The sequence below is a fragment of the Nuphar pumila genome, chromosome 7 (assembly GCF_984573655.1).
Source record: "Nuphar pumila chromosome 7, dmNupPumi1.hap1.1, whole genome shotgun sequence".
Classification (NCBI taxonomy): domain Eukaryota; kingdom Viridiplantae; phylum Streptophyta; class Magnoliopsida; order Nymphaeales; family Nymphaeaceae; genus Nuphar; species Nuphar pumila.
The window spans coordinates 113,757,911-113,782,447 of record NC_143255.1 but is presented as its reverse complement, the minus strand read 5'-3'; the positions used below and the strand labels follow the sequence as shown (position 1 = coordinate 113,782,447).

Below are 24,537 nucleotides of genomic sequence, written 5' to 3'. Positions count from 1 at the left end.
TAGGCTCTCGTTGGGCATGTACTCATATATATATATATATATATATATATATATATATATATATATATATATATATATATATATATATATATATATATATATATATATATAAAGGGAAGGGGGAGGTGAATGGAAAATCCATGATTAGAAAAGCCTTTACCGTAAACCCTTCACTGTGAACCCCCCTTCACTGGGAACCCCCACTAGAAAACCTCAGAAAACCATCGTCCATGCCTAGCAATGTTGTCTATGTGAAGTAATTGTAGGTGGAGATCACTCCTCTATCAAACGACTGTGCTTGGCGGCCCTTACTGCCGGAGTAAGGCAATTGCAAGCGAAGATCTCATTTTTGTCGAACGATCATGCTCTGCGCCTGAGAGAAATGGCTGCAGAGACGAGGCCTCCATTGAAAGACCTTGCTCACCAGACGGTTGTGCTCCGCCAGTCGGCTAAGCCTGGTAGAGCTGCAGCCAGAGTCAGCGAGCTACGAGGCACCAGAGGAAGTGCGGCGGTGAAGAAGTCATGCCGCTCCACTAAGGCGATGGATTTGTACGCTCAAGCATGAAAGGCGCTCTGCGAGCGGTAGCCATTCGAGACACCAGAGGAGGCTGCTAGGATCTCTTCGCTACATGTACGACTCTCCGCCTTCTTGTCTAGATTCGTTGGGGAGAACAGCCTGCGGAAGCACCTGAGGTTGCACCACAAGACCAACATCAAAGAGGGACCTCACGTCCCGCCCGAGTCAGAGAAGAGAATTTGGGCAAGGATGGAGGAGTATTTCTGACCAGTTACGTTCGAGGACGTCAAGACACTCACACCTTTGTTCAGGATCAATTTCTTATTCGGAGATGGCCTCGTGGATCCTTGCCTTTTGAACCCTTCGTCTGTCATTGGTAGAAATCCGCCAGAATTTGATCAAGAGGTCAACACAGGCAATTATGTTCAAGGTGTTCTGAGTGGTGCTGGCGAGGAGAAGGAGAAGCTTGTTTCAGCTGCAATCGATTCTAGCAGGAAGGAGGAGAAGTCTGTTCCAGCCACGGGCAGTTCAGTGCTGATTGTTCCAGTTGTTGTTGATGGAGAAGAGAAGCCGAAGACACAAATTCGGAATTCGAACATGCAAGGAACAAGCTGTGAAGCGGAAGTAGACTGTGATAGTGCTCGACACCCCATCGAAGACGATGCCATTGCTGCCGACAAGCAGAAGGGCTCCGACCGGCTGGGATGTTAGAGTTCCTCCGTTGGTCGACGACAACCGGAGAGCGGCGACACTACTGTAGGGTGGAGGAGATCTCCCAAGAGATCGACGATTATCGAATCTTCCGAAAAAGGCGGCAGCGAGGGCGACAGTCGTCACCCCCGTCTCTCCTCTGTGTTTTTTCCCTTTCTTAAAAAGGGGAAAACCGTAAGAGGAGATAAAACGAAAAGGGTTATTAAAAAAAAGGGCAGGTTTCAAAAAATTGAGAATCCCATAAATTTTTTTTTTTGCTTTTCAATTTCAATCCTATTTTTCTACATAATTTTCTTTTGAGCCCTCTTTTCTACATAACAAGGGCTATTATTTATGAAAAATTCAAAAAAGGCCCTCTCTGTGGATATTATTCGAAACATAGTTGCTTTTTGTTGTTATGTTCATAACAGTTATTGGACTTTTTAAAAATTTTCAGAAAACCTCCTGAGTTCTTCTATTTAACTCAAAATTGCTCTAGTTTATTGATTTTACCCAAAAATATTTCTGACTTTTTTTATTTTGCAGAAAAGTGATTCTGGTTAGCAGGAATATCTCAAATGGGTTTGGATCTGGATTGGATCAAGCTATTCAGGTAGCTTCTTATAAACTTGATTGGATCCGATAAAACTTTTTGGACCCAATTATGATTTGCTTTGATATTTTTAGATCCAGAAATATTGTGTCTGCATATGTTTTATTATATGCGTTAATAGTCGGTTCATGTTAATATATGGATCCAGTATGGTTTGATCTATTTTTTTTTAAGATCTATTAAATATAATGTATAGGTCAAGATTGGACCTCATTAGTATTAGATCAGATGTTTGGATCTAGTAAGGTGACATAGACTTAGTTGGATCCAATAAAGCAATATTGGATGGATCTAGATAGTTTAAATGAATTAGGTATAGATCCAATTGAATTAGTTTTGGATCCAGAAAATGTTATTGGATCTTGTTGAACTTGAACAGATCTAGTGTTTGGGTTCAGATGCCCAGATATAGGATATGGATTTAGATTTGATCTAGATTTATGATTTGATTTGGCTAAGTGATATGCTCGGATATGGGATATGGATCGAGTTTGGTCTAGATTTATGATTGGATCCAATTGAGTGTTATGACCGGATATGGGATATGCATCTAGATTTGATTCAGAGACAATTTTAAATAAATATAGATATTGTTAGATATATTTTATGGATCTAGATTGGATACAAGTTTTATGTTGGATCTAATAATGATATATATTTTGTATGGATCCAGGTTTGACACTTTTGGATCCAGATAAGTAGAATATTGGATATTTAATATGGATCCATTTGTATCTGAATATGTGGTTTTGGATATGAATTTAGATTATGGTCAAATCCTGTAAGATCCATGGTTTTATTTAAGCTTGTATGGAGATCCATTTTTAATATGGATCGTATTGAACTTGATGGATAACATCTCAAGTCAGTTTTTGACATGGACTCTTATAAATTCAATAAATTTGGATATATATATATATATATATATATATATATATATATATATATATATATATATATTTGTGTGTGTGTGTATCCGGTAATGGATCTGAACTTAAATGTTCAAACTTGTGGTTTGATTTAAGTCTGCTCATTGGCTTATCATATTTTTGGCATATCCAAATGATAATGAGATAACTGTCATTGAATATGGATCTGGTGCATATCCAAATTGGATTTGAGTATGGGATTTATGACTTACTTCATAATAGAAAAATAACCTAGTTTGCGAATAACCTCATGATAGGGATATATCATGAATAAGAAATTCAACTAGTGTATGTTAAATCACATGATGTCATGGCTTAATGCAAATATTGCTTAAATATAATGCATTGAAAAGTGAGAGCTGAATTATAATTTTACATATGCATGTGAAGATATTTATCTATAATAATGATAAATAATCATAATGCTCTCTATAGTATACTAATATGAATACATGAAGAGATATTTTTCATGTTTTAAAGTTTTTGCATGAAATGCTAAATGGTGTTGCTCAGTCACACTTATGACTATTGGATCCAAATATATTGATCTGAAATGATCAGGTAGTGATCAACATGTGATAATGCACATAGAAAGTGGGAGTATAAGCTATGGTAAAATTTTAAAAAGTGAAAGTATTTATTATGTTTGGCAAATCAAAGATTTATGAATTAATAAATTTCATAGTACTCTATTAGTATGCATGCCTATGGTATGGTCATGGAAGAGCCATAAGAACCCCATGACTATGTGAGATCCACGTTATGATGTATTTATTCTTGATCTTTGGACTACATGATTTAGTATGCAATGAATGGTGAATACTTGAAATATGTGATATGATAAAAAAATAACATAGTTTGTGAATGGCCTCATGATAGAGATATATCATGAAGGAAAAATCTAACTAGCGTATATAAACCTCATAATGTCCTGAGTGCAATACATAATGCACTGGTTATGATAAAATATGAGTGTTCGCCGCATATGACCAAGTGAGAGATGTTGGATCTTGGTATGGATCCAGTATGGCTAAATGGGTCTCACTTGGAATCCAATGACCCACTTCTCAAGTAGGCATTGAGACAAACACCGCCTGTATTATGTTGAACCCTTTACACATTGAATTTCCAGCATAATGGCTACCCAGGAGAGGTTAAATTTCTAGCCCCTGCCTCTGCAAAAGAACACTGAAGAAGTTCGTAGATCCTTTTGATGCAAGTTGTTAATCACTTCACACTCCTCTTCTCCTCAGCACTTCCGGCGCACACCACAATTATAAATCCTTCAATTACAATGATCATGATCCTTCTTAGAGCTGGAAAAGGAAGATTCATGGCTAGGCCCAATTCATCGTGCTAGGTTCATATACTTGGTGAGGTCGAGCTACAATTCTCATTTACCTTAAACGAATTGAGCATAAACAAAGCTAGGGTTGGGTAACCTTGTATAAATCAAATATAAAAGTTTTAAGTGTACTGCTTGATGCTAAAAAGTAATGCGGACGGTATAACCAGTTAGGGTTGATAGCTCTTGAATTGAAGATTTAGGTTTCAAATCTCATTGATTTCACTTTTAAGAATACATAGACAAGGATTTCTTTATTCATGAGCCAACTTGTGTTTGGCTTCTTTTTTCTTGGGGCTGAGTGGCTCGCTTAAAAACGATTTCGAACCCAGACACCTTGTGTTTAGTTGGTTAGGCTCCTCTCTCTCTCTCAAATGAAAAAAAAATCCCATTTACCATCTTTCTCTGATATTCATCTGTTATGCCCAATGTTGTCAGTACCAGTATGGAGCCCTGTATCGTTTGGCCAACAATCGATACGGATACTCAAATGAATCATTTTAAATCGACCAAAAATAATTAAAAAAAAATATTACGTGCCAATCAGAACATGGCACGTGTCAAAGCCATTAAAATAATACTAAAATATAATATTAAGTATTTTTTTACATTGATTAAAAAATAGCTGATTCAGGAATGAAGCTTATCCATTTTCTGCCAATACGATCGATACCTTCATGTCATCACACATCTTATTTTCAAGTTTGTTGTACATCAGAAAAAAAATGTTACTTAAAACAAAAGCATATAAATGCTTGTAATTGTAAGGATTGAGTCCGGCATGATCCTTGACAGACGCAACTCTTAGTTTAATTTTAGCACAAAATTTCAAAGAAAAAAAAAAAACATTGGTATGTATATTAGAAAGAAGGCCTGATTGATTTCTTCTACCCTTTCATTAATGGGAAGCAGGCAAGCATATTGAAGACGGTACTGGTACGTGTGTGAATGATTCAAATTTATGGTGATAAATAAGAAGACCCGATTAAGATTTGAGTCTGGACCCAAAGGTCAGATTAATACATGGTTCCCGATATAGTTTGTGAAAATTTATACCAGACCCAGGCTTGAGCCGAGTTTCGATTAAGACCCATCATTTTTCAATGTAAAAATGATAACAAATATTATTTTACTGGGTATGGTTCATGTAGTTCTTATCGGGTCCAGGTATGGTTTCTCTTATAGTGAACACTATTAGACCTGGGTCTGAACCCGATACCATACTCAAAAATCGGATCCAAGTATGATTCTACTTCGGTCTGAACCAAACCTGACCAGTTCTTGACACCCCTAGATGTGAGTTTAACAAATGCTCAATCTCATATCTACCCTAAAAATTAGGGTTCTCCATGCTCATTTTAGTTAGTATTCACTTTACGTGCACAGCCACCCATCTTGAAATTTATGGAGATGAGTGGGGTGTCCATCTCGAGAAATGTAATCAATTTTTAGGGGAAAAGGGCACGTCTCCTTGTGTTGGGACGTTGCAAGTTCGAATCCCAATGGTATATGGTTGGTTGTATAACTGGTAGGGTCTGCCTAACCCCAGCTTTCTCTGTCTAAGAAAAAAATTTGGGGGAAAGGGGTGGGTGGAATTGAAGCACAGTGACAGATGGTAGTGCTTTTACCAAAAAAAAAAAAAGTACAAAACATTGCAAGAAATTGGCTGGCTGTTATTTTCTGATAAAGATGACAGAAATTAGAATTTTTAAATAGTTTCATTTTTTTAATTTCTTTGTAAAATAATTAAAGTTAGTTTTTAAATTATTTTTAATTTAATTTTTTTGTCAAAAAATGTGAGAAAAATAAAAGTTTCAATTTGTCACCACAATTTAGCTATTGATATTTACCCAAGAAAAGGTTTTGCCACTATGGGTTGAACTATGTCACAGGCGTGGCCCTAGTGACACGTTCGAATGCATAGATACAGACACTAACGCTTACGGCCAATATTTTAACATTATTGGAATATTTTTAATGTGTTTTTTTCGACAGTGAAAGCTGGGGTTAGGCAGACCCCTACCAGTTACATAACTATACCATAGAGGTTCGAAATTGCAACGTCCCAACACAAAGTAACTTGCACTAACAGCTCCAGCCACACAAGCGGAGCCCGTTGGTATATTTTTAATGTTTTTTAGTATGTATTTTTTAATATTAAAATATAAAAAATAGTTTTTATTATTAAAATTTAAAAAAATCAGTGTCCTCTTGTCCTATTAAAAAAAAAAATCAAACTTGTGAGTAGAACCTGCATTACGCATCTTAGTGTCCAGGTGTCTTTGTAACATAGGGGTTAAAGGAGGGTCTACATGTATATCTAAACAACCAATCAAACACCCCAATGGGAGAAAGTATGAAATCACGTACCAAGAGAGAGAGAATTTGGCTGGTAGGAACAATTAGTTCTACTTCAATAAAGGCCAAAAATAGTTGAGCTCTTCACTGCTTAAAGCTGACTTTTTTCAATTGTTTTTATGTGGCTTTTGTGCTTGTGACCTCCATACTTTTTTATTCATCTATGTTTCCTTAGTATATGGTTCATATTGACCGAATTTATGAGCTCAATGCATCTAATAATAATAATAATAATAATAATAATAATAATACAAATACTTGGAAGGTTATTTAATGAGTAAATTGGCTTTGTTTCCCTTTGATGGTCTATAAAAAATAGGTCCGCCCTATTACAGACAATGCTCGTTCTAGACAAGGGCTGGGTCTGATTTTCAACTATTAAGTTATAGCCAGTAGACAATCTTTAGGGAGACAAATGGGCCACACAGTCCTATACTGCTAAACACAACCCTCGCTTAGTTTGCCTTTATCAATAATAGTATATTTCCTTACCTAACATCCATTTCTCATCGTACTTAGTCCATCTTTTCCAAATATTCTTTCAACCTTTACAAAGCAAACTCACGATTACGAATTAGTGTGCTTCTAGTTAGTCTTATCTAACAATAAAAAAATAATATGTTTTGTTGAGAAAAAAAAAGTTTGGAATTTGGATCAACACCTCTTTTTAGGGGTGGCAATCGAGTCGGGTTGGCGGGTCAGCATACCTCAACCCAAACCCGACCCGTTTATTAAACAGGTCGGCTGTGGCAAACACGAACCTGACCTGTTTATTAAACGGGTAACCCGACACGACCCTCCAACCCGCTTAATAAACTGGTTGGGTTGGGTAAACGGGTTGGCAGGTTGGCGGGTTGACCCGCCTGCCTAACCCGTTTATTAAATGGGTCAGCGGGGTTGGCGGGTTGGCATATCCCTAACACGAACCCGACCCGTTTATTAACGGGTTCATTTTTGCCCAACCCAAACCCGCCTGAGTTGGCGGGTCGGGTCAGGTTTTGCCACCCCTACCTCTTTTGGGATTTTAAGTCAGGGACCACACTTGATAAAGGGGCCGTATGACATCATGTCAACTCCAAAAGCCACAGGTATAAGTTGTTGTTTTTTTTAAAGGCAAGCTGGGGTTAGGCAGACCCCACCAGGTATACAACATACCATTGGGTTTTGAACTTGCAACGTCCCAATACATGGTGACATGCACTAGCAGCTCCTACCACTAGCAGCTCCTACCAAACAAGCAGAGACCCTGTTGGTGGGTATAAGTTGATCTTTGCATTCTTATAAAAACATGCTTACATGTTATAATCGGATTATCAAAGAGTCGATTCTTTGTCATCACATATGTTAGGTCATTTTTATATAAAAAAAAAGTGTTTGTACCTCATGTCACAACGACCAAATATATTTCGTATAAGTTAATCTAAAGAATCTTTTGTGAGAGGTGCTCTCTTCCTTTTTACTTTTTTTTATTACAAAATGCATTAAACAAATCTATGCATACGATTCATTAAACCTGTTCTTAATATGTCTGTATATTGCTATGACCAGATGTATAAGAATATAACAAAATATATTGGTTCATCTAATAATAATGCTAATCGTGTTTTTGGCAAGCAACCTTTACATACAAGATGTGGATCTATTAAGTGCTCTTATGTTTATCATCCAAGAATATAAATTGTAAATGTCAAAAAATAGGATATCCAATAACAAACAAAATAACAGTTTGGGTTTCACTAGGGGTGGAGCTAGTTGCATAGGCTTAGCAAGAAGTGAGTTGAGAGCACATTGACAAAATGTTTAAAAGGGAAATCTTGGTGGCCAAAATATCAAGAGAAATTTAAAAAAAAAAATTATATTTCCTATGTTGTTAAAAACATGCATATTGTAATAAAAATGCAGTATTTAAGTAAACCATCGTCATCAAGCCTTATCCCAACTACATGGGGGTCAGCTTACGAGTCATGTTTCTCCATTCCTGTCTATCTAAAGCTAAAACTTTGGTTACTTCACAAATCTTCATTAGTCTTCCTCTTTTCTTAGCTCCTTCTGCTTGTACCATGGTCAACCTTTCTCACAAGTGTAGTGAGAGGTCTTTGTGCAACATGTACTATGTCTTCTTGTCATTTTTTTATATGGTTCAATCTTCAACTTTATATAAGTATTGGTCTTATAACAGTATTGTAGAAACATTTTCTTGAGAAAACAATATTTAAAATTGTAACTCAATTTTCCACCTTTTTTCATGATTTTTTTCCATAAAATTAGCAATATTTATCATACTCTTGAGAGATGATGAATGAGGTTCAAGATAAAAAGGGGAAAGAAAATTTTAAAAATGCACACGCTTTGTTGGAACCTCATAGGTTCCACAATCTGATTTTAGTTGAGCTCACAATTCGTGGGTCATGTACGATAAGAGAGCTTGATGAACCTCCAACCTTGTGTATTCACTTGCTCTATCGATTTTGAGCTATTTCAACCCTTTTTGTTTAGTTTTTCGAAAAATAGATTTTAGAGAAATGTTTATTTTATGAAATATATTTAGTCTCTTATTGGACATTTTTTTTAAAAACACATTGAGTTTAAAATGTGTAGAGTTGTCTTAGAGGGCAATGCCCTCAAGTCGATTGAACTTTGAACTTTGATTTGGATTTGGATTTTGATTTGGATTCAGAATCCAAGTTCAAAGTTTATCCCACTACGACCAACCCCTTGAATTTTGGGGTTTGCAGTCTCCATAAATCTCTAACGTCACTCAGTGGGCCCATTATATTTGTGGGTTCATGGGATTCTTTTTATGAGATCCTGCCTTTAATTTAAGGCAAAGGCAACCCATTGCCGATGCCATTGTTGGAAGAACACCTCCATCAATTCAGTATGGCCTTCTTTTTGTCCTTCGCCATCATCACACTCAACCAACCAGTTCAGTCCCTTTTTTTGCTTTGCGTTTGCAAATCAAAACTCAATCAAGACATTGGGAACAGAGCTGCCATGGCATTAGGCTGTTCCCCCAACCCCACAAAATCACCAAAAAGATTGCCCCCACAATCCACCTCAGATCGGTGGGTCCCACTAACTAAGCACGCGTGCATCGTGATCCCCCCCCCCCCCCAAACCCTAGATTTTGATGTAGGGTTTATGTGGGGCCCGTGTTCATTTGGGTCCCACTAGAAACACTTGTTTTTTATAATGGTAGTACCTACGTGTGACTACAAGGTGGGGTCTAGATTCTTGCTACTAGTTGAGGAACTCAATGAAAATAAATATCCTTCATTATCATGGTACCATCATTTGAACTGCTAGAAATAGACATTACACGCTAGCATGCCCTCACACAACAAAAGCGGGTAAGCATGCAGACTTTGGGTCCGGATTGGATCTTATCATTCCAATAACAAAAACCGGTACAAAACAGCCTCAAACTTAAGTTTCAAAAATGGAAGAAAGGAAAGGAGCCAAATCTTCTATGGATCAGACCCTGCCCACATGAAAAGTGGTAAATGGTCCACCAGTATCCAACACGTTAGACCTGAGCTTGACCCGACCCGAGAATCTATAAAAAAAACCTATCATTTGGTCCATAATTACGAGATATGGTGGGTCCTCAACTCTCTCAAGATTGTGATCGTGATCTAGATTACCATGGCCACTAAAAATGTCGAAAAAACAAAAGAAAGTCCGAATCCCAAGTGAGTTGATATTGGGTACATTATAACGGGTAATATAAATACAGAACTAGAATAAACAGGTTACAAATATTTAACTCTAGCAGTGAAGTAGTATCCCATAGGACCCATACTTAACAAAAGACTTAATCTGACGAACGATAACACTGAAAATAACGTTATCTTGAAAATAACGCCTATTGGAAACGGGGCATCTCCTCTCCTATGCTGAGGAACGCACATTATTGATTAAATGAATTACGTCAATAAGTACTTTCACCTGTGGAGCTTCAATCATGCAAATCTGACGGTCCAGATTTATCAGGAGATGGGCCCCGCATATATTTTGCTTTGTCCGTTTTCGGTCACTTCCCGTCAATCCTCCAACTGGCATCGACCAAAATTCTTTCCCATTATGCAAACTCTTACACCGCCCAACCCTTTGTATTATACGCAGAGGAGTCAGCAGATGCGGCCTCTCCTCACGTATGTTGGATGAGTGGTTCAATAATCACGTAAATAAACGCCAAGAACAACCCTTAGCAGCCGATGAATGGTTTACGGTTACAAGTCTTAGTTAGAGATGAACGTCTCTGAAGGCCAACGCCGTCCATCGTTCAGATTTTACCAGCATAGATACCCTTGATGGACGGCTGTCAATATGATGTTTGTTCTGTTATATCAGTGCGTCCGTATACAGGACTTCGTCTTGAGGGGCGGGAAGCAGTAAAAAGGAGAAATTTTCAAAAATAACACGACGGAGGATGGCAACTTGTTAGACACGTGTGGGCTCATTAATGGGCCCGATGAAAGACGACAAATTCAAAATTTTTCGAATTTTTCTATCCCCGTACTGACCTCGCGTGCGCCGATTATACGGAAAACCTGAGCCCCCAAAAGATTTGAAATTACTTGAATAACCTCCATCGAACGGGTCGGACTCTGGGCGTCTCTCTAGCTCCCACGCATATCCAGTTACAGTCCGTGGACTGTGATCTGAAGTTTGTAACCCTACTCAAGAGCTATTCTCAGCAGTTTCTTATGCCAATAAAACGCAAATGGGCCTTATATTGGGTCGGGTTTGAATATAACCAATCTAAGATGAAACGAGGAGATCTCGCTCAGGCGCATTGAATCCAGAACCAAACCCGAAACACGAAAGAACATGTACCTTCAGGGATAGTTTGGTCATTTGAGCAAGAAAGAAAAAAGCCGACGAGGACGCCGAGGGGAAATCGCTGGCGGACGATGCCGGGTCAACTCCTTCCTCCCCGACATGCCATCGCTGATGGTCCCACGTGGCTTTCCCTTCAAAACAAAAGTAAGAAAAAAAAGTTTTACTGTAAACCGCCTACTTTGTCCTATATTTACAGTTTACAGTCTGAGTTTTTATTTAATACATTCCTCCTTTTTTAAGTTTTTTTTAATGATGAAGCAACCTCACCGATAACCGGTTCACTTAATGAGCCCTTGTCCCTGCCAAGTAAAACTCTAGTTTTGAGGACATGAAACGGGAAATGGGTTAAAATCAAAACCCATGCAGTGATGAAGGCATGGATGAACCTACTCTTGCTTTTGCCTAGCCTTGCCTCATCTTTAATCTCTTTTAAAAAGACAAATTACTATTATACTTTTATACATATTATAAAATTTTATATACATTTTTAACCCTAATATAAAACTTTTTTTCTTTAGATCATTCATCTCTCCTTCTTCTTTCTTCTTCTTTTAATGAGCCGCACGAGCTTCTATTTCTCTAGTCTTCAAGCGACAATGGCGAAAAGACTGAAAAAACAGGACCCCACCCTGCCTAGCGCCGTTTGAACCTAAGATGGAAGACATGAAACGGAAAACGGACCAAAGATGGAGGTTAAAATCAAAACTCATGCGGGGATGAAAGCAAAAGTAGAACGCAAAATTTGAGATAGAATGATTGTGGAGACCTTGTCCCCCCGCACCCGCCCCGGTCTACTGCCATCCATATACTCAACTTACTTGCACAATCAATCCTAAGCGTTCTACTTGACACAAGCAAGACCCCACGACCACATGAGTAACCAATTCTGCGCCCCCTTTTTCATAAGTATTAGAGACATTCTTTGCAACCTCTCAAGACAGTAACCATATTTTCCTCTTTATTGTTTTCAATTAAATAAAAAAGCAGCAGAGAAAAGTGCTTGCATCAGAAAAAGAAAATGAGAAATATGGCGATTTTAGATGCATTTTGAAGAAAATAATAGGCAGTTCAATGTGATAAGAGAAAAATCCGCCTGCTTTCTCTAAATATCTGATAAGCTAGCCTGCGGTTTGCAAATTACCAACTATTCAAACAAACAAACAAGCGCCCAAACTCCGGAGAGGAAGCGTCGATAAATGCGTCTGCAGCTGTGCGAGAGTGTCGTTGGCCTTCCCTCCTCTGCGTGGAGATCTCTGCCCATCCTCACAACCAGAAGTATCCTTCTTCCTTCCTTCCTTCCTCTCTTTGAGAGAGAGAGAGAGAGAGCTCAAGACGTGACTGGGACGTTACAGTTCCAGGTAAGCATTGCAGAAGGAATGGGTTAAAATATTGTGCCGCTAGAACCTTCTCCCCTCCTTCCTTCCCTTCCCTTCCCTTCCCTTTTTCACCCCTCTTTTGTTTTCTAGTGCTTCACGGATTTTTTTTTTACCTTTTTACCGCCGATTTGTCGAGTCTTGGACTTGGATCCTCTGGTTTTTGCGCCATCTTCGCCAATTTACCCGCGAGTTCTCGGCCTATAAATGCCAGGCCTCAGGTGATTTCATCTCCACATGCCTCTCTCTCTCCAGAAGCCATTTGATTCCCCTACTCCGTCGTGGAATTTAGGTCGGTTTTCTTCGCCTCGCCGGATAATCGCTCTCTTTTCGACGTCTGACGCTTATATTCCAGCCGATGATGCTTCGTTTCAGGTGATTTACGTCAAGATTTGGTAGCTTTGAGTTTTCTAGCGAGGTTTTATCTCGCATTTTGGATTGCTTTTGCGATTTGGGTAGTTCTTCAGGCTTTTCTTCTTTTCTTGTTTTACTCACCAATTCAGGATTTAAACATGCGTGTTTCCCGTTATTTAGCTTAAAAAGTCGGTTTCTTATATGGCTTTTAGCCAATGCTTGGACGATTGCTCTCTGATTTTCAGCTACATTCTTAGGACACTGTCTTGTTTGTCTTATAAAAGGAGGTCGTTTGCCTCTTAAATTATCGGTTTCTTGCTGGAAAAGTTCTTTTAGAAGCAAGTTTCAGGCTGCAGAGCAAACGCTTTTGAAGGCCTTGGCAGTTGCTGATTTCCTGTTGTTTAGATCAGACTTCTGGTTTTTCTTTGCTTTTGGAAAGAATGTGATGTTTCTCTTTTGAATCTATTTTCAAATTTTTTTTTTGAGTGAACCTGTACTCTCAATTTCATTTTTTAGGCTAAACTCTATATAGTGTACGAAAACCTGAGATTATCAGGCGTTTGGCTTCTTTGGAGTATGTTCTGCTTCAGAGGTTCTTTCCTTTCCTACTTGGTTTCTTTATTTGGCTTCACCTTTGCTTTGAAAAATTTTGAAACTTGTATTCTTAGTGCTCTGCATTTTTCTTTCTTTGCTTTGGTTCTTATTTGTACTTTTCTTCTTGTTTTTTATCTCATTTGGTGAATGGTGTGCATGGTTTCTGACTTTAAGGCAGCTTTTTTCATATGCTGAATTGTGGTTCAGTGTTTGCAGGAGCATTGCAAGAAGAGATCTGCCGGAGACGGGTTTATTTCAGCGTGCAGCTCCGGCTTTGCCTTTATGAGAGTTTCTTTTTTAATGCCGATTTGAGACCTCACTGAACAAGTACCCCCCTGGTCTCTCCCCGTTTCTTATGTTTCTGTCTCTGTAACACCACCCCTACCCCCACCCCGTCCTCTCTCCCTCTCTCGTTGACTTCCTTTCTTTGTAGACGCTTAATTCTAGGGAAGGAAATCGTCAATCTTTCTGGTGGGCCTTATGCTTCGATCTCGTGAGTTTTCTTGGCCTTCTCTAATCATTGGACCACCCTCCACTCTGTTAAATCTAGTAGGTAAAAGGCCTCTCTTTTTTCCCCTCTTATAATAGAGCCGATTGTGTTCCTTCCCTCTTTGTCCTCTTTTTTTTCTTTTGTTTCTTTAGTCAAATAAAGGCTGTAGTTGGTGTAAGGTCATATCCATTATTCATTGATCAATTGGCGAGTCCCACCTTCCCTTTTCTTTTTCTTTTTCTGGTTCATACTTCCAATTCTCATTAACCTTTTGCCATTCTGGAATGTTTCAACATCATCATTAATTCTATGGTTGCCATCCTTGGTTAATCCCAGCGCCGGTACCAACTTCCCTCTGAGTCCCATCAAAAGCATCCTTTGGCCATCTGCCAATTGGTGCATTAGCGAGTGCAGTTTTCACCCCTTCTGAAAGAGTTGTTTGTCCAAAACCCTCATTCTTTTAGCATGAAAAGTGTGACTTCGGGCAAGCTACAAGGGAGGGAATCCGGTGGAGGAAGTATGGAGGGGAAACAGAGGCCCCTGATGCTCAAAGATTTCTTGAGGGACACTAGCTCCACACCCGTCTCAAAGAAGAGAAGACACCACCGTCGGTACTCTAACGAATCCCCTACAACCGTGAGGTACCTTCTGGAAATGGATTCCAAAAGCAAGAAAGCCCATAGAGGAAGCGGCATCATTCCGTGCAAGCCTGCTTCCACCACCCTTTCCGCACTGCACAAGGCTTCCGAAGTCATTGCCAAGCTCCTGCCCTTCTCCATCCGGACTCCATCTCAACAAAAACAGGGCACCACCGTCAGGGATAACGTCAACAAACTAGGCTCAATTCTTAAAAGGGTAGGTTCCATGAGGGAATCTCATGCCCCCAAAGGAAGCCTTTCTCGAAGATTCTCGGCTGCCATGAGAAGCCTCTCTCGGCGGGACCACTGCAACAGAAGAGCGGCCGAGATCCAAGTTCGTGTTCGAGATATCGTGACGTGGGGATCGTTCGGGGAAGAAGAATTCGCGTATGGCCAGCAGTACCGTAACTCTGAAACCCCACCTCGAGGGGCATCGAACGCCCTTGACGGAACCTCGGATTCTTGCTCGTCTTCACGGACGAGTAGCTGTACGTGGTCTGAGAGCGAATCTTTATCTAATTTGCAGTCCTCTAGCTGTAGTTCGGTGTTCTCTGGTGAGGCTGGCGGTTTGGAGGACAAAACTCTTGTACTGTATTACCACCGTAAGGAAGAAGACGAAGTAGGGATCCTGGAGGACTCCTGCACGCAACCACCAACCGACACCCCAATTCACCCGATTGGGATTCACCGTGCGGGAGCGTTGGAAGGAAGGTCGAATTCACTCGATGCAACTGCTACGTGCTGCACTAACGTCCAGGAGGTGAGTTAATTTACTTGTGTTTTTTATTATCTGCCAGCTGTCCATATTGCGTGTTTTAGGATCTCTGCACCAACAATGTTTTACCCCTTTGATTAGCAGCTCCGTTTGGACCCTTTTCTCTTACCGAATTTCCCCCCGTCTTTTCCTGCTTGTCCGTTGCGTGATCGCCTCCCTGTTTTTATGACTACTTTATTGTTTTTTAAGTTTTCCTTTCCTTGCCGCTGTTGTTTTTTTTGTTATATTATTATAATTGTTCTTACCTGGCGTGTACTTGTTTGTCTGCTACATAGATTTGGAATGCTATGCATGAGAGTAGCGACAAATTCAGCATAACCCGATTTGTCAATCCACTTATTATTTTTAATAGTTTGCTGCGCTAAAGAAGACTAGTCTGCCGACACTCTTCGTGGGGGAGTGGTAAACTTTAGATGATTACGACACTTTGGGGTACGTTCTGTTAGTTCCCACGGGGGAACACGAGAAAGCGATTCTAAAAGCCTGAAATATCATGCTCTTTTGACCATGAGATTTCAGGCAGCCTGTTATTTTGATTCTAAATCATCGCACGGGTTGCCCTGGGAATGGAATCAAAATCGTTTTGATTCTAAATCCCATGCGAGTTGAGGCCCCCGAACGTACCCTTAGTGTAGACTTTGGAGGTAAGCAAGTAGTCAATGAGTTGAGTTTGGTTGCGTATTGTTTGTTAAGGTTGTCTGTTTCCCCCCCAAGGATGCTGAGTATTATATTTTGGATGCATGCTAGACTGGGCTGATGCAAGCTAGAACTCAAGAAACTAGTAACCGAAGGTGGTCGAGGCCCTCCATTTTCCTTTGAGTGGATAGTCATTGTCAGCTTGGCCCATTTTTTGGCATCTATTGGCTGCTCAGATAGTATGCCCCAAATTCGTTATGTTCCCATAAGAAAAGACAGACCAGTCTTGGGATGGTGACCTGCCACTGGGCCTCGAATCTTGGTTGAGTCGCTGATAGTTGATAGCAGCAACACATCGAGTTCAATCTTTGATTTGTTGATTTTAGTGTAGCCCATACACAAGGTAAAACCCAAAAGATAGCGCCCAAGAGATAGAAAACCACACTCAAATTTTGGGGCACATGCTTATTTATCATGATAATTACTGTGCCTTGCAAGAGCTGGTAGTGGTTATAAACGAATTAAATTCATTGGTTGTTGGGTTTTGGTTTTCAAAAATTGCATTTGTTTTTCTTCCTTTTAATCGAGTTGACGCCCAACCCACTGAGCTTCAATTACTTGAAAATAATTGCTTCTTTCTTTTTCATCAAGGAACCCCCTGAAGCACTGATTTGGTGATCCCCTCATTATTGGGCTCTTGCCATCAGCTGCTTGGTACTTTTTGGCCGATGGGTCCTCTTTTAATTACTGATGAAGAGTTAATATAATGCAGAAAATGGAGAACCTTTTTTGTAATTTTGATGACTTGTCGATATGCTATAAGACAGAATCCCCCAGGACTTACTCCTCACTAACTTAGCCAGATCATGGATCTGTTTAACTTGGGAGTGATGTACTTGTATCTGTTTAACTTGGGAGAGATGTACTTGTTGAGCTATCTTACGTGCAGTGATTCATAGTTCACGTGCCAGTCAGCCATGGGGAAATTCGTCCCAAATTACTATTCTTTGGAAACCAGTTGTTACATTTGTTAAATGAACATCTTGTGGCCGTAAAAAATTGGATGGTCTAACGCGTCAAGGAACAAATTCAAGGCTTGATGTACCTAGTCCTGTCTATTTCATGATTCAATGGCTCATCTGGCATGGCCACTGAACATTGAATGCAACAAGTGGAATTAATTGATCTGGAAGTCTCAAATGCAGCTTGAAATAGCCATCCTTGTAGTATCAGTTTATCAATTTAGTTTTTATCTCTCTCATTGAATTGATTTGTTTCCACTGCACAATATGTTTACTCAATGCAATCGTTTGAACCCACAGGCAAACATCCAACAGCTGGAACGTGTAGATGATGGGTGCACTGTGTGCTGTGACATTGAAGGATATGAAGAGAAGGAACAGTTCAGCCCTGTTTCTGTTCTTGACTTCCCATTTGAAGATGAAGATAAAGTTGCGACATCTTTCGAGGAGAGCCTTGCTAACATAGAGAGTATGTCCTAAATTTTAACATGATCCTTTCTCTTTTATATTTTCCATAATTTATGAGAGATGGCAATGAGTGCAATCTTCTGTTCTCAAATTCTTGGCCTGGAAAAATAACAAAAAAGAATGAAAAAGATCCTTTTTATGCCAGACACATGCATTCATATCAAACTAGTGGCTTCCATATGCGTATGATCCAGCATCCATGACTATCATCCTAATGTTTTAATGTCTTCTAGTTAAAGCATCATGAAACATGACGATAGAAACACCAATGTTCTTATATTTACGTATCGGTTACAGCATCATGATATTTCAGCACAGTTAAAACCAATGATGTTATCAGTGGCACATCTGTCATCTTGATCTCGATTTTGAATTTATTAAGCCTCTAATACATTACATACATGCATCCTAAAGTTCATGTTTTTTTTTACATGCTTCTCGACATTCACCCAATGGATTTGTGTTAGATATTGCATACATCTATTTTAGATCAACCATTGCCATATGTCTTTAGATGCTGCAACTATGTGTGACCATTAAAGCTATCTCCACTTTTAACTAATACATTTGGTTGATTTTTATGACATTTGTGTGGACAAGTGCTGATGGACAATAATAATCCTTGATCAGGGACTAAGCAGCAGCTACTAAAGAAGATCGGCCGATATGAAAGCCTTGCCAAACTTGATCCTCTTGACCTTGAGAAACGGTTTGCATCAGCAGAATTTGAATTTTCAGATGAAGATGCCAAGAGTTTCACCGAGTACCATGATGGTAATGGTGGAGACTGCTTAAATGATGAATCAGAGGACTTGGACGAGTACATAAGGGAGATAATGAATGAGTATATGGATGCATCAACAAAGAGAAACTGGGGATCCTTTGAATCACTGGTTATTGATGTCTTCAGAGAAGAATTGAGCTTTTGTACTGAAGTAGAGAAAGATGAGTTCATGAGGGTTGCTGTCGGTCGAATAAAGGAATGGCTGGTAAAAGGAAACGAAGTGGATGAGAGCCGGGAGTTCTGTGTGAAGGAAATGGAAAGAAATCAAGATTGGAGGAAATTTAGGATGGATGAAGAAGAGATGGCAGCAGAAATGGAGGACACTATTTTATGGTCCTTGGTGGATGATTTGTTGATCGATCTCATGGATTGAGCTCAGGTAACATCAGGAGTCAGCCTGCACAGCCTTGTCTGCTCAGGGCTGCTGCTCAACATGATGGTTGCCTGATTGTGGCTGCGAGTCTTCCAGCTTGGGCATCTCTTGCTGAGTCCATCATGTACTGTCCTGGTTATGAGTCTTCTGGAGTGCCGATAAAAGCATGGTGGTGCCTCAATCATCAAAAGGGTGTACATAGTTGGGGGAGATTCATCTTGTAAGGTACAATTTTGTTTCCTTGTATCATGAATAAACTCTGTACTTGGTTTCGAGAGGTATCCAAAGCCAAAATCATGTTTACTTGAATGTGCCCCCAAAAGGCCATCTGTTGAGAAAAAGGAACGGAAGAGACAATTTTGATTGTTGATCCTTTTTAGTTCTAGCGAATATATCAAAGAGAACATAAATCGTTAATAAAAAAAAGTTTTAACCTTTCAAAAAGACGGTCCTCCTCCTGATGGGTTTCAGTACCATATTCATGTCATCATACAAAAAAAAAATCCCCTCGCCTACCCCCAACTACACGTGTACTTGCAACTTTTTGTGCTGTGTGTAGGCATAATTTCCTAATTAAAAAAGGTATGGTTTCGTCGTTTTCTCAAGTTTTCCACCCCTCTGTGATGTTATTTTCAAGATTTTCTCCTCTTTCATCTGTTGATGACTGACTGATACGTGGTTATCAAAGTCCATAACTTTGGTCGATGAAGCTTGTTGAATTGATGGACAAGTGACCACAAAAACGGACAAAGTGAAATATCTGCGGGCCCCATTGTCTGATAAATCAGATTTGCATGATTGTTGTTCCACAAGTGTGAGTACTCTTGACATAATTCATCTACAATAATGTGAATTCCACGTTCCCGCTGGCGTTATTTTCTAAATAACGTTATATTCGCTGTTTTTGTGAAGATAGCGTGATTAGATAACTTGGGGTTTCTCGATGCCAATAGGATACTTACTTCAGAGGAAGAGTTTTGAGTATTAGTAACCCGCTTCTTCTAGTTCAACGTTTTGTTGCCGTTATATTAGCCAATCTGAGCTCGCTTGGGAATATGCTCGTGTATATATTGGACATCGTCATGACAATTTTATTTTTTTTCATTTGGGAACATTTAATTAGAAAGTGGTCTTTGGTATTCTAGGTCATGTGTGGGATGGCGATAAAGAGTCCCAAACTTGAGCAGTGAGATCACAATCTTAATCGTGTGGGCATGGTTTGTCAGATTCAAATGATGAACTAATCTTTTGTTTGATAGGGGTAGGGCCCATGAGTACCTCTTTGTGTCAGGTATAGGAGTTATTATTATTATAACCATAAAAATGATTGTAGTGCGACCCAATGAACAATGGGCCTACTACATCTTGATCTAGGTTTTTTTGGGGGTATACTGCCCTGAGGTTTACGATACACTTGTGTTTAGTGGGTCCCACCGATGTGAAGTGGATGGGACCGTGCGACAGCCTCATGTGGGGGCTGTCACGGGTATGAACATGGAATGTGCCAGCCCGAGCAATAATCAGGCCAGGTTTGGGTCATGATCTTTCCCAGCCGATCCGACCCGATTTGGGTCATGATCTTTCCCAGCCTATCCGACCCAAGTAATATATATTTTTAATAAAAATAAAATTTTAAAATTATGCAGGTTCAGGTTTCAGATTCTATTCTTGTGACATGACTAAACCCGAACACCAACCTGGTTATGGATGGGTCTGGGTCCTGACCTGCCTCTGACCCGACCGGTTGACAGCCCCAGCCTCATGCCATGGAAGCTCTAACCCCAAAAATCTTAATGAGTGCTGTCTGATTTGCAATGTAATTATGTAAAACATAAAGGAAGTTGCAAATGGCTGGTTCAATCTGGTGTGAGCGGCAAGAGGCCGCAAGGGACTCGCAAATCCCTTGATAGGAAAAGAATGTCCTCCCTCTCCCTCGTGAAATATCAGGGTGGCACTTGCTATGATATTTCAAAAGCTTTTGCTGTTATGACACTGATCAACATGAAAGATTCAGCTTGGTACCCAGATACAAGGCTTTACACCTCAAGATCAAGGTACGTCCAATAAAAATGAGTATCATGGTACTAATGGCGTCATGGTTGGAAGTGGTATGTAGCGCTGCCTATTACCGTAATCTTTCTTTGCATCATGAAAATAAGAGTTTTAAATTAAGAGATGTGCTTCACATTCCCACTATTTAGAAAAATCTTTTATCAGTATCTAGATTTGCAAGAGATAATCAATATTTATTTTAGTTTGATGCTAATAAGTTTTGTATAAAGGAACCGAGGAGCAAGACTACTCTCCTAAGAGGACCTGTTAAGGAATGGCTATATTCATGGTCATCTGAACAACATGAACAAAAGACTTATTCTCTTGCAGTTTGTTTTGCTAGAATCTTGAAAAAAATGAATCTATTTTATTTATGAACAATAATAATGATGAGTTATGCTCTTCATGTTTAATCATTAAGAATCATAAATTGCCGTTTGACAAAGCTGAATATTTTGTTCAAGCTCTATTAGAGCTCATTTATGTTGATCTGTGGGAACCTGCGTCTACCCATCTCAGGAAACATTCAAATATTACTTATTGCTTGTTGATGAGTTCTCAATTTTTTTTTAGTTATTTCCTTTGATCCGAAAATCAGTTGCCTTTCCTTTCTTTATAAATTTCAAGAACATTGTTCAAAAACAACTTGGAAAAGAAATTAAAATATTTCAAAGTGATGGTGGGGGGAAATTTGTTAGTGATGGTTTTACCAAATTTCTAAATAGTTGTGGCATTAAAAGATGGCTCTCTTGTCCTCAAACTCCTGAATAGAATGAAGTTGTTGAGAGGAAGCATAGACATGTTGTAGAGTCAGGTCTGGCATTATTATTTCATTTTGGTCTTGGTCAAAAAATTTGGGTTGATGCCTTAAGAACCGTCATCCACCTTATTAATCAATTACTCTCTCTAAATCTGGGTCAGAAATTGCTCTATAAGCTCATGATAAACCGTACTCTTGGCTATGAACACCTCAAAATTTTTAGATGCACCTGTTACCCATACCTTGTCCCATATGTCAAATCTAAACTTGAACCCAAATCCAAACCCTATGCCTTCTTGGGTTATGGATCTAACTATAAAGGCTATGTGTGTTATGATCGTGTGACTCAAAAAATATTTATATCTAGACATGTGATTTTTGATGAGAGAAATTTTATTTATGCTGAGAGCAAAGAACCCCTAACGTCAAAAGATGTTGCCAATTGAATCCAAAACAATCAATTAAGTTAGATAAAAACATTAACCATAAGGGGCCAATTAATTTGATCCAATTACCTAACCCAATGGAATATGTTCAACTATTCAACCCTCCAGATGAACCATCCATTATCAAAATTACTGAGATATCCTCATCAGAACCTAATCCAGAACTAGGAAGCTTATCACCTATTGAGTCCTCCAATGAAGAGAGATCCAGTGAAAACATTTTGTCATCCTCATCCTCTGGATTGAATCACATAGTAGATTTCTCTAACCACAGTGTCAGACCATGGAGATAAAGTCAGAGCTCTACACCAAAATCAGACCTGGACTCTTGTCTCACCCGATAATGTTACCAATTTAATTGGGTGTAAGTAGATTTACAAAATAAAAAAGCATGTTGATGAAACTATTGCTAGATTCAAAGCTCAACTAGTTGCTAAGGGGTATAGTCAACTAGTAGGTATTGACTACTTTGAAACTTTTAGTCTAGTCATTAAACCTACATTTGTGAGAATGGTCCTATCTATTATTGTTAGTTCAGTATGGCTAAACCATCAATTAGATATTAATAATGCATTTCTTCATGGCATTCTAAAAGAAGTCTATATGACTCAACCATAGGGGTTTGAGGAAAAAAGTAGTCCTTACTATGTTTGCAAACTTGATTGAGCCCTCTATAGCTAAAGCAAGCTCCCAAAACTTTGTTTGAAAGACTTTAAGTTTATTTAGAAAGACTAGGTTTTACTGAGTCCAAAATTGCATCCTTCCCTATTTATTTGTCATACAAATCGGTTACACATGTTTATTTTGGTATATGTTAATGACATTATGATAATAGGAAACTCACACGATGAGGTCAATCGTATAATACAAGATTTGGGGTTTGAATTCTCTATTAGAGATCTAGGTCAGTTGCTATTTGGATTCATACCCATTGGTATTTAGAATGCTTACCAATATCCAAGATCCATATCCAATTTGAACCTAGATTTTTCTATCCTAGTAAAGAGGTTGTTTAAGGTGGTTTGTGTCAAGGTTATCGGTCTCACCTAGTGCACGACATGAACCAACTTTTCGTGAATAGGCAAAAGATCGGTTGTATCCTGGAAACATATTTGCACGAGTGCCCATAATATTGAGGAATTGATCATAAGTAGGGCAACTATCGCTTGAAAGACAACGTGTTTACGCATGTCTCTGAGCTCACTGGTTCAATCTCAATTGCATGACCCACTAAGTTAAAAAATTTCAACAAAATACAAAAAATCACTCCAGCAAAAATTTTTGCATGGATTCTCACCACCTAGGTCTAAGAAACAACAAGAAGCTCAGCTTGTAAAGAGCTTGTTCAAACTCATAAGTAGGCTCGCAGGCTAAACTAAACGGGAACAATAGGTGTTCTGCTCAGCTCATTAAGTTGTAAAAGGTAACTTTTTAATATGCTTGTTTACATCGTATTGTGAAGATGAGAGTCTCCACGTGAATGAGTGGTTACTGATTGTATTATTAACATTTGATAAAAATACATCTTTATATGTTTACATGATTTGTAAATCCCATGACTTTTGGGATATAGAAAACTAACAAAAATTAGTTATATTCCATGACACTTGTAGAGCCTTCTAAAATTGATCCATCCTTACCTTATCCAGCAGATTTGTGCCAGAAATCAGTTGGCACAAAATAAAAAAGATTAATCCCATAACTAGCTATCTTCAAATGTTATCAGCTCACCAACGTAGCTATCTTCAAATGTATATCACGACTTGCTCTCTTCAATATTGCCAACTCCAAAAGTAGCGTGCCAGCTATGTCAACGATAAGATGAAATATATTCCATTTTTATCGTTAACATTCTCCCTCAAGTTGGAGCATGTGGATCTATCATGCCCAACTTGCTGAATAAAATTTTGAATTGCTCTTTTCTAAAGACTTTGGTTAAGATATCAGCCCTTTGATGTTTGCTCGGAACAAAGTACATAGAGTGCCATTTTATATTTTTTCTCGAATAAAATAGCAATCAAGTTCAATATGTATAGTTCACTTATAAAATATTGGATTGGCTGCTAAGTAAAAGGCTGACTGGTCTATCATAATATAAGCAGGCTGGCTATGGATGAGGAAAACCAAGGTCTCTCAGCAAATATTTTAACCATGTGATCCCACTTATTGCAGCTGCCATTGATTGATATTCTGCTTCTATGAAAGAATGTGATATAGTGAACTTGTGAATGGACAACTTCTCAATCATAGTCTGAGTAGCATGAAAGTTGAAGGGTACTTTTTGAGCTTAAGAAGATTATCTGCTCGGGTGTGCTCTTGAGATAACGAAGGAGCCCTATGGCTGTCTCCCAATGAGGTTGGCGAGGTTCATGAATAAATTGGCACAAAATATTCACCAAATAAGTAATATCAGACCAAATAAGTAATATTAGGATGAGTGGTGGTGAGATAAATGGGTCATCTATAGGGAGTTGG

General features: G+C 38.9%; 1 protein-coding gene across 1 annotated transcript; it reads left to right on the top strand.

Moving 5' to 3' along the window:
- The first annotated feature begins 12,528 nt into the window (after window positions 1–12,528).
- Window positions 12,529–19,174, top strand: LOC149833002 (uncharacterized). The gene is made up of 4 exons (XM_090012675.1): window positions 12,529–13,045; window positions 13,835–15,506; window positions 17,480–17,648; window positions 18,278–19,174. The coding sequence occupies exons 2-4, from the start codon at window positions 14,574–14,576 to the stop codon at window positions 18,802–18,804; spliced, it is 1,629 nt and encodes a 542-aa protein (XP_089868801.1). The 5' UTR covers window positions 12,529–13,045; window positions 13,835–14,573; the 3' UTR covers window positions 18,805–19,174.
- The last annotated feature ends 5,363 nt before the right edge of the window (window positions 19,175–24,537 follow it).

Bases quoted from the DNA above. Each gene is read 5' to 3' on its own strand.
- LOC149833002 (XM_090012675.1), top strand. From the start codon at position 14,574: ATGAAAAGTGTGACTTCGGGCAAGCTACAAGGGAGGGAATCCGGTGGA. The intron at 15,507-17,479 runs GTGAGTTAATTT...TTGAACCCACAG, and splicing joins GCTGCACTAACGTCCAGGAG to GCAAACATCCAACAGCTGGA. The intron at 17,649-18,277 runs GTATGTCCTAAA...ATCCTTGATCAG, and splicing joins GAGCCTTGCTAACATAGAGA to GGACTAAGCAGCAGCTACTA.